The following is a 16,546-nucleotide window of genomic DNA, read 5'->3' as shown; positions in this document are numbered from 1 at the left end:
CTTTCCCTGAAAGCAACTTTTGCCACCCCACGCACATCTCCTCTCGGAAAATCCTTCCCTGGCAAAACAGCAGCAGGTCCCCACTGCCTAGAGTGCTCGAGTACTGGCAACCTTCCACACCTGCTGGGGAGGTGGGCCTCTGCTCTCCTGCTGGGCAAAGGGGTGCCCTCTCCTACCACTGGGTTTGAGGCATTCTTTCATGTAATGGCAGGACAAAACCATGGTCTGTGCCATGCAACTGAGCAGGCAGGGGCCTGTGGCCACCCACGCATGGTGTCACTGCAACTGTCCTGCAACCGTGAGAGGGGTCAGCACTACTGGCCCCAGCAGACAACTTCCACCTGAAGGGAGACTGTGAGGACACGAGTCAATTGTATTTTCTGTGGTGCCCTGTCTGTTGGTGAAGGGAGCAGCCACAGACAGATCCCACCCTGTAATTTCTGTGCCTCTGCTTCCATGCCCCTGTGACTGCTTCTCCCCTTGCCTCTGTGCTTTCTTCTCTGGCTCCCTTGCTCTAACACACACACATGCAGAGCTTGCTAAGCAAGCATGTAGCCCAGGAACCTGCCTCACATGGACCTTGGTTTCTCTTTAGGCCTTACTGTATGTAGCTCCCTGCCTCGGGCAAGGACCACTTTATTCTCAGCTCTCACTACAGCAGGGGTTGTATTCCCTTTCTACTTGGTCTGAAAGCAAAGTGCAGGATGTACACAGTAGCTTTTAGTCCCGTGGCTGTGACCTGATCACAGCCCAACCTGACAGGCTGTGGCATCTCTCATTAACAGCACTTCCTCACAGGAGCCCTTCGGCACTACCAGGAGCCTTGTTCCCTACTCAGTGACTGGCTCTCACATCATCTCATTCTCTCTTTCTTGACAGATCATGTTATAACCTATGATCACAGAAAGTCCTGATCCTCACGTTTCTCTGCTGTCACCTGTGGGCTCTTCCAGAGCCGCGAAGATGGGGGAACTGCAGCCCCACCATAAGAAGACTGGGTGAGAAGTGCTTGTGACATCTTGGGGAACAGCCACACTTTGAAAGCTAGTTTTAACTTTTATTTTTAGCAGTTGTGAAAGTTAGTTATCTGCCTTCTCTCTCTAGAATTAGATTAGAGATAGTATTATTAATGGGGGAAAAGTATGCTAATTTGAACCACTCACAGAGGTGAATCAAACTACCAGCAAGTTACTGAGATTGGCTTCCAGGCATACACTGCCTCAGACTTCTCCTCAGATGGAAGATGTCTGTTGGTGCCTTACGTGGTCAGATGCCTCAGGTGTCTTAGCCTTCAGGGAGGAACAAGCCTCTTCAATCCCCTCCTGGTCAAGGTGGCTGTGCTGCCTGAATGGTTGGCAGCATGTGGAGAACCCAGCTGCACTACAAAGCAAACAGTCTGGGCTGTAACTTACGTGGTCGTGTCTTGCTTTACCAAGATCTCTTCCTGGGTGTTCAACCTGGTTGGCTCTTGCCTGGCTTATTATTTGGGACCATTGCCCCACCATCCTAGCTCTATGTTGCCCTTACAAGTCTCTGGCTAACCCCATATCCCTGCCCAATCTTATGATCCTTTACATATGGCACTCATTCCCTTTGCCTCTGGTTGCCAAGGGAGGTAGGGCTGTGGCAGACACTGATGTCTTGTGTGACTGCTGGCAAGTCCATGAGGCCTAAATTCTTAAATTTGGAGTGTCTCCATTCAATGTAAGGAAGCTCCTTCCACTTCCAAGGATAACTTAAGACCCTTTGCCTACATCCTGCTGACCCAAGCTGAAGTTTTGGGATTTAATTTCCTGCATTGCTCTGAACATGTGATTTAATCACCTAGATCCCCTAGGCCTTACAATGCTGAACACAGATCATTGGACACTACACCTTCCCTTTCTGGGCCTCCGCTGAGCTGTCATGAGAGATGATCATTTGGGCCTGTTGCTAAGGGGTCAGGAGGGTGCATTTGTGAAAGACTGTGAGGTAGCATTATCTCTGCACTGGAAAGGCCTTGGAAATGCTTTGCTACCAGTCACTAAACCATATGCATCTTCTATATGAAGGGTGAATCAGAGCATTAAGGGGCTGCAGTGTGACTCTCGGAGACAAAACCATCACCAGTCAGCCACCTTCTTCCTCCTTGCTAACTTGAGCCTTCCAGGAGACCATGCTGTCATGTCATCCTTCCCCACCCCCAGCCTCCTCCTTAACCACTTTTGTCTGCACCCTGTTCGAGGGAAAGAACCTATCTCTTTTAAACCTCCCATCTCCTTAGTGCTGCTGTGCAAGTAAGCTGAGTTGAGCAGTGTTATTGTGAGGGAATTGCTGAGGGCAGGTAGGATAAACTTCTCCAAATTCAGATGGGTAGTGTAAAGCCACTGTTGGCTTGGCTAGAGATGGAAAAGATTCCCTGCCCCAGGCCTCGCAGCTCATCTCCTAGTTATGCTACTCGGTTTCTACCCAATCTGTTGGTGTTTGGCTTCTGCGTTCCCTGGAAGCAGACCTGCTGTTGCATCCTGCGAGTCATCACCAGGCTGCTTCAGTAACTCATCTTTCCTTCCATTCACAGGTCTTCTGCGCATAGCGGCTCAACCCATGTGAAAGGTCTCTTATGAGAGTACCCAGCAGCACACTTTGCTGTCTGTGGTCTGTGGACATTGACTGGCATCTAAACGTCATCCCAGCTCCCTCCTCTCCCCCTAGACGCCACTGTCTTAGAGCCTCCGTGTGCATTTGCTATGACATACATCAGTGTTGATGAGAGACAGGAACACTGCCGGGTGATTGTGAGCTGCCAAAATAATCAGCTCTATGCACAACATGGCTTAAAGGATTTTTCAGTTAGCAGCATGCATCCACTAAAGAACCTAGACACTCGTATTTTTTCGGGGGACTTCCACACTCTAGACTCCTGCCACACAGGCAAGGCACCTTTGGGCAGTCCTGTGGAAAACCGGATGTATCGGAGCGTGGAGAACCTTCACTGGGCGACTGGTGCCGACTCTGGGCTCTATTCTCACTGCCGGAGCCTGGATAATGAGATCATCTTTCGCTATAGAGGAACCAGTCAGTGGACAAGAGGCTGTGTGGATGTGGCCCCAGTACAGAGCACATCGGACTCTCTGAGACACCTTTCTCTCCATGCCAAACAGACATCTCGATCGGCACAGAATGTGTTCCTCCCTCCCTTTGCCAAAGTGCCTCAGTGGCTTTTCCCTTCTGCAGAGGAAAAAGCTCTACATGGGGAAGCCAAAAAAGAGCTGAAAGAGAAGCTGAGGCTGCACAGCAGTAAGGTGGCAGAGCCCTGCAAGCCAGTGCGTCCAGAGGCAGCCCTGCCTGACCTTATGGCCCGAGAGTTTTTTGAATGCCAGATGTGCCAGCAGTACAAGAATGGCTGTGCTGTCAACTGCTGCACAGTTTTGGTGGAGCACACTGCTCTCAGGCACAGCCTCACAGGGAGGCAGGGACTGTGTTTTGCGCACAGGATCATCAGTCCAGAAGACATCAAGCAGGAGGCTCAGAGGAGGCTTCAGCTCCGAAGGCAGAATAGCTCCCCCAATTTGCCCCTTCAGCATGCCAGGGAAAGCCTTGAGATGTCCAAATCCAGAACAGCAGAAACCCTGGAAACGGATGTCAAAGTCACATTGGGACAGAGCAAGAAAGGCCGCTGCAAAGGGAGGCTCTACATACCCACCTTTGAGGAATTCAAGCAAATGAGAAGTAAGGAGGCAAATTCATCTGCCAGCATCAGTGGGCCAACCGAGTGCTTGAATACGGGTCTGCCTGCAAACCGGACCCTGGAGGAGGAAAACAATAAGGACATCTGTCCAGAAGCTCTGGAGACCAAAGCTGTGAATGACTCTGCTATCACAGCAGAGGATGACGACGATGTGTTCCCTGAAAACCACACCTCTGCTGGCTTTTCCCAATATCCAGCCACATGGGATAGTTTCAGAATGAGCAGTCCTGAGGTGAAGGACAGAACCTTCCAGATCTCCAGCCCAGATAGACCCCTGGTCCCCATTTGCTCTAGCCCTATTCCGCGATCACCTTTGCAGGCAGTAGGAGTACACAGTGCTGGGCAGGAGACCTTCAGTGATGAGCAGCAGAAAGGAGAGACAAGACAGTTAAATGATGTCCTCCACCTTGCAGGGCAGTCACTGGCTCCTGAAGCCCAGTCCTCTTGCTGTTCATCGCTGCTGTTAGAAGCCACAGACTTATCCAGCTATGGAGCTAAGCTACAAAAAATGAAGGATGAATTCATAGGTTCAGCCCTGGAACTTATTAAGAAAAGGTAACATGCTCTGTGGGGTCACCTGAAAGCAGTTCCCTTGTTAACAATCTGGTCTCTCTCCTGTTATGTACATTTAACTCCTGTAGCATAAATATGCTGTTGACAGGGCCTTTCATCTTAGGGTCTCTGATAGTCACATGGCTGTGCATGTAAGCTGTTGAGCTTAAACTCCATCTTTGTGTGGGATTAAACATCAAAAAGCATTTTCATCTAGACTTTGCCTTTTTGTACACCTTAATCCTGTCCAGACAGCAGCCATTAGTAGTTCTGACACCCAGTTTCCCACCCATTTTATTTCTGTAATAAACTGTTGAAGGGTCTTTTTTAAAAAAAACCATCTGTTAAAGAAGAGGACAGCAGAGGGATACAAAGTACTAATATGATTCCTTTGAAAAACAATGTGGAGTCTATCCCACCACTGCAGGACGTGAATTTAGGTAGTGTGACATGCAGCAACAAATACTTTCACTTGCTGCCTGTATGTAGTGAACTGGCAAACAAATGAGAGGAAGATGACTGCTACGAGTCTCTAACCACCCTCTGGAGACCAGCACAGGCAGCAAGTGAAAGTACTTGCAAATACTGTCCTTCTGCCAACTCAAGACAGTGTAAGCATGGCAGAAAATACTTATATAAAGCCTTTTCCTGCTTCTCCCACCACCGTTTTCCCTTTCTCTGGGTAAGATGTTCACAAGGACTGCTTTCTCTATCATGGTTTTGGACACTGCAGTCCTGTTACCTCTCTCCTGCCAAAGAAATGGAGATCCCTTTCTATGCAGGCAGGTGACCCAAAGGGAACCAGCAAAGTTCTGGAAGCGAGGAACTAGGGGCAGTTGTCACTGTCTTATCACTAGATAAGGCTGATAATGGGAAAAAGAGCAGCAAGTGTTGGTGGAGTGGTTTGTTTCCATATGCTTGGCATTCAGGACTGTCTTCGCCAATAATTATATTTGACTCAGTTCCTGGCTGCATCTGACATCCACAGATGTGGTGCGTGAAATGCCAGGGCATCAACCTTGTACACTGACCTGGTATTTCTGGAATGCTCAAGCTCTGAAACTGGGCTCGGGTTTTAGAGGAGACAACAGTGACTTCTACACAGGAATGAGAGTCATCTGAAAAACTTTTGTGGAGCGAAAGCTCCCCATGTAGACAGAGCCAGAGTGACACTCAGAAATGCATCTGCAGCTTTATAATCCAAAGGGAAGTAGGTAGTGTCAGAGCCCTAAATGCTTCCTTCAGCTGTCTGGCCCAGCCTTTGTGCTTTTGTCCTAGAGTATGAAAACCCAATGAAGAAACAGGTGAGAAAGTTATTTTTTGCAGCCATTTTCATTGAGTAGGTTATTTTTATCATTGATATGAAATGAAATACACAGAATGGCACAAGCTGTGAGTAAGAGCATAAGAACAGCTTGCTCTGGGTAGATCTAAGGTTTGACTGGTGTATGATACGGAGCCCGAGGTGCATGCATAGCAAAGTCTGCAGAAGCTGGGTAGTGCATATGATCTTTCTTCCCACCACTCTCCCAGCTTCCAAACACTTTCTGCCCAGGGCCTTTATGTTTTCAGTGTGGTTTCTGTGCTTTTAATATCTGCAGTGGTTTTTGTTTCTGTGAATGTGTTCAGTCTTCCTAGTTGGATTGATTAAAATATATGAAGTGATTTTATTAACACCAAAATGATAATTGATCTAAAAATGAGAATGACAGTGGTTCCATGTGAATTATCCACTCTGACCTGTTCATTTTCACACCAATAACAATTAATGGTAAACGTTGTCATTTCTTCAGGATAGCAGGAGAAAGACAAACCTGTTGGCAGTGCCAAAGTACTTGTTAGTGGGAAACTCCAGCTTTCATTATCTGGAAATTTCTCAATTTTCCATTGTTTTCACCCGAGACTGTAAAGTGCCTGAATATTCATTTATAACTCAAGCTGATTCTCATTGCAGAGGTAGGAGACTTTGTCTGGATGTTTTGGGTCATAAATTATCACTGACATCCGGATCACGTTTTTTCTAAATCTCAAGTGAAATGAGCTGAAAGCTGGGGTTGTGGTCCCATTGCCACAGATACTGAGCTCAACAAGCCTTTGATAGAGCTGTTGTGATGGACTGTCACAGAATTAGACAGCTGAAATTGTCTTCTCTTTCTAGTGTTTCTGTGTGTTACAGTTTTACAATGCAGTTTTGTTTGGCAAGTTAATTACCTCCCTAGTAATTCACAGTTATTTCGTTAAGACTCATTCATATGTCGTAATCAGTGAAGATTTTATTTTCAGCTTCATAATTATGGTGGCTTTAGCCCCCTCATAGGTCACTGGATACCTTTAATTTAGGTTGTAGTCCTGGCAGGGAAGGGGTGTTGAAATCTAGGTGGACATTCTGTATGCATTTCAATATATAGGCTACTTTCTGAACTTAAGCAGCGAATTGTTCAGGTTAAGGACATGCAAGGACCTGGAGTTCCTGTCTATGTAACAGGTGACAAGGTGACAACAGAAACCTGCACAAGGAAGCAAAGGACATGACTAAGAAAGAAGGCTTCTTGAAAAGATGGGGTATATTTTGGATGACAGTGGGATGGTGGGGACAACAACAGCTTCCCATAGCAGAGGGGACTCTGAGCCTGGAAGGCAGGTACTAGCAGGGAAGGAGTGGACAAAAACATTTCCATTAGCCAGAAAAAGTCAGGAACATTTGGAAAGGGCTGAGAACTGCTGGCCTGGACAGTGATACAGCCATGAAAAATCCCATAGAGACCGTGAAAGAAAGCAGGTGTGTTTCCAGTTGTACACCACACACCCAGCGCCTCTGCTTCCACGAGATCCAGAGATGATGGCCCAGAGGTTTCAAAGGACATTCAGAGAGAACCTGTGCTCCCTGTGCTGGCCCAAGCACATAATCTATCTTGGAAAGAACAGGGAAAACTGGCACCAACCCCAGGCAGAAAACTCGTGTCCCAAGAAGTGATTTAATCCGTCAGAAAGAAACGTGCCAGAGTCCCCTCTTCTGCAGCTCTACGTGAGAGCAGAGGGGACTGCTCGAGCAGGCATTGGTGTATGCCTATTGGCAGCCCAGATCTCTGCCAAGGGGAGTGGACTGGAGGAAGGGACAATATCCTTTTATCTTGGCAATGTCCCATCTTCCTCCTAATCCAAGGGCAAAGGTTAAAGGAGCAGCCCTAAGTTTTGGTTCTCCAAAACTGCTTGTGTCCTCCTTGTTTTGCCTGTATCTCTCTGATCACACTGGTGGTGCGGTGCACAGTGACTGCTCTGTGGAGCAGCACTTAACCCCCACACAGCATGGTCAGCACATCATGCAGAAGAGATCTCATCACAACTAGAAGTAGATCAGTCAAATCAGGGATGAAGAAATCTTTCACACAACGTGGGCTCTACATCATTGCCTTTTTACCTCTAGCTGACCAACCATGGGGTAGTTTGTATTTCTCAGTCTCCAGTCACACTTAGCTCAGCTCTCTGGGTAGTATTAGCTCTTACTCCCACTGCAGGTCACGTCTGGAGATTTTTTTTTTAATCCCTATTGGGTTATGGAAGCCACAATAAGCAATGGCATCTGGTCTGCAGACCTTATCAGCAGAGGGCTGCTGTCCGCTTCACTTAGAGGAGCAGTAACACTCTGGAGTACTTTCCACATTTAAATGGATGATATCGAAATACTGTAAAAATGACGAATGAAAGCTCAGCTTCTCCCTGAGAGTATCGTGTGGATGGTGGAAGGTGGTGTGATGAAGAGGAGAAAATAATATTCCAGTTCTGAGCTCTGCTACTGACCCTGCACACATCCCATTGCTTCTCTGTGCTTCAGAATGGTCTGTTCCTTCTGCATGTTTCAACCAGAAGCTGTTTGAGCTGGAGCAGCTTTTGGCAGTGGTGGTTTTCCAGCAGTGACAGATCCTCTTCAAGAGCTTTCTTGCTCCTTACCTTCTGCGTTCCCTCCCACAGGTGTGCCCAGCTGAACTGTTCATACTTTATCCAAATCAGTGAAACATCAATGAAGTGATCTGGCTGGGAATACATGGGGGAGGATGTATTTTTAAACCCAGATAATTTCAAGACTGATTTTAGAGCATGGCCACACAGACAGTTACGCTGGACCAGCTGAAGGTGTGGTACCCCAAATGAGGCTGGGGATGGGAGGGAGGAGAGAGACAGGAACATCTTAAGCCATACAGGGCCAGAACAGTACATGGTGGGACTACAGCCTTGCTGTGTGCCTGTGCTGTTCTTACTGCAACCCTGAAAGGGGGATAATGCAGTCTGTACTACAGAGTGCTCTGTGACAGTGATGATGTTGGTGTCCCCTTTCTACAGGCTGGGTAGGAGAGGCCTGAAGGGGTGAAAGGACACTTCTAAATCCACATGGCAGGGAGTTAGTACAGTAAAAAGTAAAAGCCAGGACTGTGCATCGTGCCATTGCTGCGCAGCTGTGGCTAAACTCTTTTAAAGTTGGTAAATCCTCTGGTAGTGTCAGCTGAGACCTGGAGGCATCAATGGAGGAATATGAAAAAGCACCAGCTGGAAAGTTGTAAACCAACATTTCTGGCCTCACAACAGAGCCAGTTTGTGTTCTGGGAGATTTGTTCCCTCTTCAGCAATGTCAGTATTGGCCGATGGTTTGTTATCAGAGCCAACTGTCATTCATTGTAAGGAACTGCCCATCTGTCTCATGTGTTTGCTTGCAGCCGACAGTGCTGGAATTGTGCGTCAGCAGTATGACCTACCAGCATAAGTTCACAAGTGAAGCCTTTAAGAAGAAGCAGATTTTTGTTATAAGACTCTTTTGTTAAGCATAAAATACATACATAACCTGAAATGTGTTTCAGACACACCTGTATGTACAAGCATCCATGTCCAGTCCTCACAACCTTTTTTTTTTTAAAGGAATCCAAGCCCATAAAAATTAAGTACTCAAAATGAAAAAAAATAATATTCTTCCAAGCTGGCTTCATTATGCATGGAAATAAGGTGCGTTAGAGAGTCTGTTAAAAAAAATTATCACAAGTAGTATCACAAACTACAGCCTGTCAACTACTCTGTCAAGTCAGTGGTTTTGCACCAGACTGTCTGTCTGGAGAGGTGGTGGTGTCTACAGAGGGGAAGGTGGTGTTGGAACAGGCTGCCTGTATCAGCCAGGCCAGGCCCTTGTGAGCACCAGGCAGGCGTGAATAAGAGCATCCCAGAATTGTCAAGTGAGAACAACAGACTCTGCCAGTCTTTTCAGGACTTGTAACTACACCAAAAGGCCTGGTTTTCAGTTCACTGAAAGCAGGGGGAATCTTTCCAGTGGTTTGAGCAGGTTTGGGAGCATATGAGATGAAAAACTCAAGGAAAGTTCCTTTAATCCCCTAATCTCTTCAAAGTATTATCGTTATTAGCAGGTGATCTTCTTCCAGATGAGCAATATGGTTTCTGTGTTAACGCCACCTCTTTAAACAGCAGCAAATATGGAAATGGCCTACTTAGAAAGAGGTTTTTCTGGTCTCTGTGAGAGAACCTCATGTTTTATGGACACAAAAGTGCCCTGTGAACACCTGAGACTTGATATCCCACACTGATGCTGGCATGAGTGCAACTACCTATTTTGCACTGCTATAATTGAACTGTGTTTGGAGCCCCTGAAACACATACACATCCATGCTGACCAGTTTGGATTCCTGCCTGCACTTTCCCTGAACAACAGGTGCTGGTTGTTCAAACCTGGGCTTGCTGCTCACCCTCCTCTGTGTCAGGAAAGGTAGGTAAGCTGCATACGTGATGTTCATCAGAGTCTGCTTCTTCCCCTGCAGCTGCAATGCTGAGACTGCTGCTAAATCCCCCTCCAAGGGACAGTGTGGTCTGAGGGAAGCTGATCTCCCGCCTCCGGAGGACAGCCAGCAGCTCACAGCGATGTCCATGGCAACAGAAACCTGGGAGGACAAGCCAAGCAATGAGACATCCAGTGACACTCCACCTGCAGGGAATGTAAGGGAGAGGAGTTCTCCTCTCATCTTGAGCATGTGTTTAGGACTTTTTTCTTGTCAGTCCTTCGTTGTAGGAACTGGGCAGACTGGGAGCCTGGGATCTGAAATCACACCAGCTCCCACGAGCAATTAAACTCTGTTAGAAGCATTTTATTGCCTTTTTATTACAGTTAATGAAACAAGAGTCAGTTCTGTGTTCTTGCCTATCTGCTGCTGCATCCCTTGTAGGAAGCTCAGCAATAATTCCTTTGTGGCTTTCATTGTGCCACCAGCTCCTCATTGCTGGACTGCCTGGGAGATCAGACAGACTCCCTCCTAGTCCCCACTTGGTCAAACCGCTAATGTAGGTAAGGCATTGAGGCTGGAGTTCCTGACCCTGCAGCACTGAAATGTTCGCAGAACAGAGGCAAGCTAGCTGACACCCCTGGAGGACAGGCTTAGCCCCCTCTTTAGGCCTTTAGCCAGTCCTATGCTCTTGACTTCTTGGTTATTTGACAGCTGTGATCCAGCCACCATAAAGTCACTGTACTCAGAGCTACACAACAGCAAAGAGCAAGGGGTCCTTGCTGTTAGGACTAAGCAAGACAGAGGGACCTAGGGGGACAGATTTCCTAATGATCATGTAGCAGAGCTGCATTTACAATTCCACTGCTGATAGAGTTGCCTTTTCCTGCTTTTAGAAACCAGTTGCCGCTTTGACCACCTGCTTGCTCCAAACCCACTTGCTTTTCTTGCAGACCCCTAGTCCTGGCTGCCGCCGATCCAGCTCCGACATCGTCCATGAGAGCACGGATGGTGCCAAGGCCCAGCGAGAGTGCCGGCTGCGGCCACACTTCAGTGATCCGATGCCGACAGACTCAGTGAAGAGGAAGCAGCTGGAGCTGAAGATTGCAGCTGCAGCACGGCAGCATGCACAGAAGCGCCGGCAGGAGCGAGACTACGGTACTCACATTCTGCACACTCAGAGGGGGATGGTGGGCCAAATGCTACTAGTGTAGATACAGAGTGACTCTAATGTAACGCTCCCTAGAGGAGGGAAGTGTTCTGGGTTTAACCCAGGTGTGCAAGAAATCAGGATCTGCTCTGCTGCATCTCTGCCCCTGTTCATAGGTATGGGCCGAGCAGGGATGACAGGTTTCACCTGAGAGTGATTTACTTTTGACCCCTGCCCTTCCCAGCAGCACAACAGAAGGGAGGGCAGCTAACAACCCTGCTTTCACCAAGTCTCTACCACCACGGTTCCTACCACTCATGGCTGTGCCAACTTGAGCTCCTCAAATGAGCCCTGTGCAGCTCACAGTGCCTGTAATGATTTGTGTCTGTTCTCAGGTCCAGTGGTAGCAAAAGCCAACCTTGGCCATGGTGGCAGCTTTGATGAGACCCGCCGTGCCCCACGTGGCTCTCTGCGCTCCAGACATCATTGGAGCAATGTCAGCAGTCTGAGCACAGACAGTGGGATTGTTGGTGTGAACGATGTCCGGGACGACCTGGATCCCAGCGAGGCCACCCGGACCAAGTCGGCGGATGTGGAGAGGGCAGATAGTGGCATTGGCCAGATGCCAGCCCGAAAGTGGAGGAACAGGGCATCTGAAACACTGAGCTCCCTGCAGGCCTGGGAAGCCCACCGTCCCTGCACTGACTGTGGAGAGAGGGACCTCCCGGTGGAGACGGATGTGCAGAACTGCAATCAGAGGTGGGCTGACCTCTGTGAGAAGTGCCGCAAGCGCAGGACGGAGCGCAAGGAGTCTGTGCTGGAGTTTGTCAACACGGAGGCTAGCTACGGAGAGGACCTGCGTATCATCAAAGAGGAGTTCTACCTCCCCATGCAGGCGGCTGGGCTACTGAGCCAGGAGCAGCTCCTGGGCATCTTCAGCAACATCCAGGAGCTCATTGACCTCAATGAGAACTTCCTGGAGGTACTCCAGGAAGAGATTGATCAAGCCTTTGACCAGGTATGGTGCTGCATGCTCTACAGGGGCCAGACCAGGCAGATGGGAATAGCTTTTGCCTTAATAAGGCAGCATAGATGGAGCAGGAGATCAAGAGGTAGGACTCCTGGGTTCTGGTCATCTGCCCAGTCCCTTCCTTCCTCAGCTGTTATAAACCAGTGATTTCCATAGGCCTGTGCCAGGTCACAACTGCTGGCCTCATGCTCTGCTCTGGTAACTCCACTGACACTAGCAGGCCATCAGCAGTCTAGCTCATTTGTCTCATTAACAGGATCTAACTGTCCCATTACCAAAGTTAGCTTTAAGACAGCTTGGACACTGATAAACGTGTGACTATAGGGGCACAGAGCTCAGCTTGGTCTGGCCACCAGAGGGATGGAGGGGACCAAGCTCAGAGGCCATGCTCTTGCCCAACCCTTAGTTGGCTTGCTTTAGGCTGGCTTGGGTGTATTTGCCTTGGGCTGCAGTTTATTGTAGCTTGCCTCTAGGCTGGCTGTGGGGCCAGACAGCACAGGCTGCTTCTTGCTCTGGTGACAATTGGCCCTTACAGCTCCATGTACCAGCTGCCTTGCACAAAGGACTCTCCGACCCCATGCATGTGGTGGTCAGGGGGCAGAGAAATAGAAATAAGACTTCAGAGCAGCAGACAATCACTGCAAAGGACACATAAACAGCTCCACACCCTCCTTTCTTCAAGAAACCCAAACCCACTTGTTGCTCTTTCAGTCTCACCAGGATGTTTTGTTCTCTAGGAAACACATCCTTCCTTTCCCTCTCTGAAACCCTGCACATCAGACCAGGTGACATGTCTCAAAAACTGGCAGCTTTGACAACCACTCTCATGCACCTGGCACAGTGAAGACAGTTGTGCACTGAGATGTGATGTGATGTCCCCTGTGAATAATTTATTCAGATGGCAGCTTCTACAAACAGCCATGGGTTTCCCTGTCTCCTCCTCCATGTGGCCCTTTGCAGTCAGAGCTCAGTACTGCACCAAAAAGCCGCCAGGAGCCAGAGAGCTGCTCCCTCTCTCGCTGCTCAAATGAGTAGTGCTTGCAGAGCATGTCAGCATACATCTAGACAAAGCGAAGAGCATTATGTGGCACCAGATTCTTACTATTCCCTTATTTTATTACACATCCAGAAAAAAAGAGAAAATCAGAGAAAAATTTACGATTAAGTTTATTTTTCACTTAGGCATCAAACTAGCCAAAGCACAACGGAATGAGACTGCTTCCCAGCCAGAGCAGTTGCTGAGAGTAGTTGCAGTTGTTGTGAAGTGCCATGTCTGTTACCTGAGTTACAAGCCTTCTACGCCCATTTGCTTCTAAACGCTGTTAATTTATGCACTGCTGCATTAGCCTTATGGCAGACCTGCTGGCAAGAAGGGCCCCAGCACACCCTGTTGACTAGCACGCTCACTAGCCTCTGGGCTTTCAGCCCCTGCTCTGGTGAGCTGGCCGAACCCACTGAAGCAGAGAAGAGACATCTCTTTAGGTGTAGAAAAGCAAGCAGTTAGACCAGCTTTCCTTCCCTCCCTGCACACTGCTTCCCCCAGGACCTGCAGGGACTGCCTTTCCAACAGGAGAGGTAAGCCCAGCTCCGCCTTTGTTGTGGTGTTCACCAGATCCTGCAGTAGGTTGATGCTGATAGGACTGAACGCAGGCGCCGTGCTTGTGCCTCTCCCGAGCTAACCCAGCAGGGGCTGTATTGCGTGCTTGCAGGGTGATGATGACCTGATGACCGTGTGCATCGGCGAAATATTTCTAGAGTTCGTCAACATGCTGCCAGCCTTTCAGACCTACTGTCTTCAGCAATCCTCCTCTGTGAATATGCTCAATGCGCTGGAGAAGGAGAAAGAGTTGCTCAGGTGAGAAAAGGGCTCAGCGTATTCTTCCAGGCTTTGGGGACAGGAAGGCACCAGGCTGAGGGCGAAGCCTTTGTCAGCTCAACTAGATCAAAGTTTTGATGCTAATGTACTTTGATGAGCTGCTCTCTCTCGAGGTAAGAAGAGTAATTTACTTTCCAAAATATATTGTCCTTGATGCCTCCACTGAGGCAGTCAGTTAGCACCCAGCTGTATACTGATTTTGTGGTACCAGTACTTTGCTCACTGACCATTGCACTGAACTGTTACCAGATAACGCTTAGCAGAGAACAGCTCAGTCCCTGCACCAGAGCACGGTTTGGATTTCCACTGGGGAAAGCCGCTGTGTGAAGCATGCACTTGCATTTGTTTCCCATTCCTAGCCCTGGTCTATTGGGCAATGCCAGATGAGTCACTTCTCTCTTCTCACTGCAACAGCTTAAAATGATGATGGCACCACATTCTTGTTTAGAGTGCTTTGTAATCTAATGATGAAAGGAGCTACAAATGAACATAATCTGATATAAGCTGATATATCTGCTTAGGGTTTACATCAGTGTGGACCAGAGAAAGATCACACCCTCATTGTTTTACAGTGCCTTAATAGAAGACTGCCAGGATGTACAGGCTAGTGTCCCAGGCACCTGGTTGCTGTTTTGCAGCTGAGCACAGCTGCAGAAATTGTTCGTTTTTGAGAAGACAGAATTCACAAGGCTGTTTAAAACAGAGAGGAGGCTGAAGTGCCCAGCAGCTGTCAGTACCACACTGCTTGTTTGCATTTAGGATTGCAACATCTGCTGGCAGAAAAGCCACCATTTCATTCCCTTTTCTTAAATCCCTGCAGAATATTCCTCAATGTCTCCCAGAATGACAACACAGCACTGCGACGGATGAACCTGAGGTCCTTCCTGATGGCCCCTTTGCAACGAGTCACCAAGTACCCACTGCTGCTCAGCAGAATCATCAAGGCCACCACTGAGTACCACCCAGATCACGGCAGCCTGCGGGAGGCCAAGAGCCGCATCGAGTCCCACCTGGAGCACATCAACATGAAAACCAAGCAGGAAGGGAACACATGGACCCTCCGATCCTTTCGCCAGGACAGCAAGAAGAAGAGGGAAGTCATCAACATTGAGATGAGAGAAACTGCCCTCAAAACGGTAGGTTGGCTGCGGGAGGAAACGCGATTTGTGATGGAGGGGTCTCTGCAGCTGGCCCAGCCCCCTGATGGCCAGTGGGTGAAGAAAGGCAGCAAGACCCTGAAGTTCCAGAACATGCAGGTCCTCCTCCTGGTGAACATGAAGCGCGTGTCTGAGTCCAGCCTGGAGTCAGCAGAGCCGGGGCCTGTGAAGGATGCTGTGCTGGTACTCATCAGGGACAAAAATAACGGGAAGTTCCATTTGCTCAGGGAGCCCTTGAGGCTGAGTAATTGCATCGTCTCCACTGATCCTGACTGTGATGACACTTTTGAACTCATTGAGATCAGGCGGGAGGCGTTTGTGTTCCGGGACAGCGACCGGGCACGGACTCACCACTGGTTCAGGCAGATCCGGCGGTACTCGAGGGAGCTGGGCTCCTGGAAGAAGCGGCGGAACGCGCTGCCCAACATCATGATCAGCACCCCTCACACCAGGCCCTGAGTCCTGCACGGGCAGCACGCAGGGAGACTTGGCTTAACCAGTGCCACGTGCAAAGGACCATCAAGACCCTCGCTGGCTTGAACTTGCTCTGCTCTGTGGACAACACAGGGAAGAGCATGGCCCACAAAGACTCTTAGCAGCACTGGAAGCAAGCATGAAAGCCTAATTCTGGGCTCCAGCCTCAGGACTCACAAGCTCTTTGTGTCTGATGTACATACAGAGATGGGCTTCCCTTGAGGAGCAGATCTCTGGAGGAAAATACTGAGTTTAACTTGTTAATATTGCACTGTGGGAGAATGATGTATGATGCTTGCCCTTGCATGGATTGTGTTGAATGCCAGTCTTGGCAACATGAGAGAGGTTTCCACCATTGACTATATTTCATCAGCATTAGGTAAAGTCAGGGTCAAAATTAGGTGCAGTATTATGCAACAGGGGAGGGAAGATGGAGAAAATTATGTTTTCTACCACTACTCCTAAGGACTGTATTTCATTATTTACCTCTGTATATTCAGTCAAAATACTTGTTTAAAAAGAAAGGTCTTTAATCCAAATCAAGTAGGTATCCAATTGCTCAGATTCAGCTGCATGCACACAGCAAGGAAGAAAAAAACCAGATGAGAATAAAAGGAGTTCTTGCTTTCTGATGCATACACTCCAAATATGTGTAGAACCTGTGGGAAAGCAGTCTACCCCCACTGAAAGTCTGTTCTTTAACTGACTTAGGGACTGGAACATAACACTGCATCTGAAATATCTCAGAAGTGTATGTAAATATAGCTCTGCTACCACTAATAGTGAACTTAAAAGTTTGTGATTATTTA

At 48.4% G+C, this 16,546-nt stretch overlaps 2 protein-coding genes across 2 annotated transcripts in view; both read left to right on the top strand.

The window, feature by feature from the left end:
• The window catches only part of LOC104546262, a gene marked incomplete at its 5' end in the record, with an annotated part of 14,197 nt that extends 5,104 nt beyond the window's left edge, over positions 1-9,093 (top strand). The window contains 2 exon segments of the mRNA XM_010191611.1: positions 2,692-3,959; positions 8,989-9,093. Of these exon segments, the coding sequence (XP_010189913.1) occupies positions 2,692-3,959; positions 8,989-9,093 (1,373 nt within the window).
• Positions 9,094-10,033: 940 nt separating this feature from the next.
• Positions 10,034-15,722, top strand: LOC104546260. Its single transcript, XM_010191610.1, has 5 exons — positions 10,034-10,267; positions 11,004-11,208; positions 11,596-12,218; positions 13,940-14,085; positions 14,927-15,722. The coding sequence occupies exons 1-5, from the start codon at positions 10,061-10,063 to the stop codon at positions 15,720-15,722; spliced, it is 1,977 nt and encodes a 658-aa protein (XP_010189912.1). The 5' UTR covers positions 10,034-10,060.
• The last annotated feature ends 824 nt before the right edge of the window (positions 15,723-16,546 follow it).

Source organism: Mesitornis unicolor, unplaced genomic scaffold (assembly GCF_000695765.1).
Source record: "Mesitornis unicolor isolate BGI_N332 unplaced genomic scaffold, ASM69576v1 scaffold39499, whole genome shotgun sequence".
Taxonomy (NCBI): domain Eukaryota; kingdom Metazoa; phylum Chordata; class Aves; order Mesitornithiformes; family Mesitornithidae; genus Mesitornis; species Mesitornis unicolor.
Note: the sequence above shows the minus strand (reverse complement) of the source record. Positions and strands in the feature narration are given on the sequence as shown.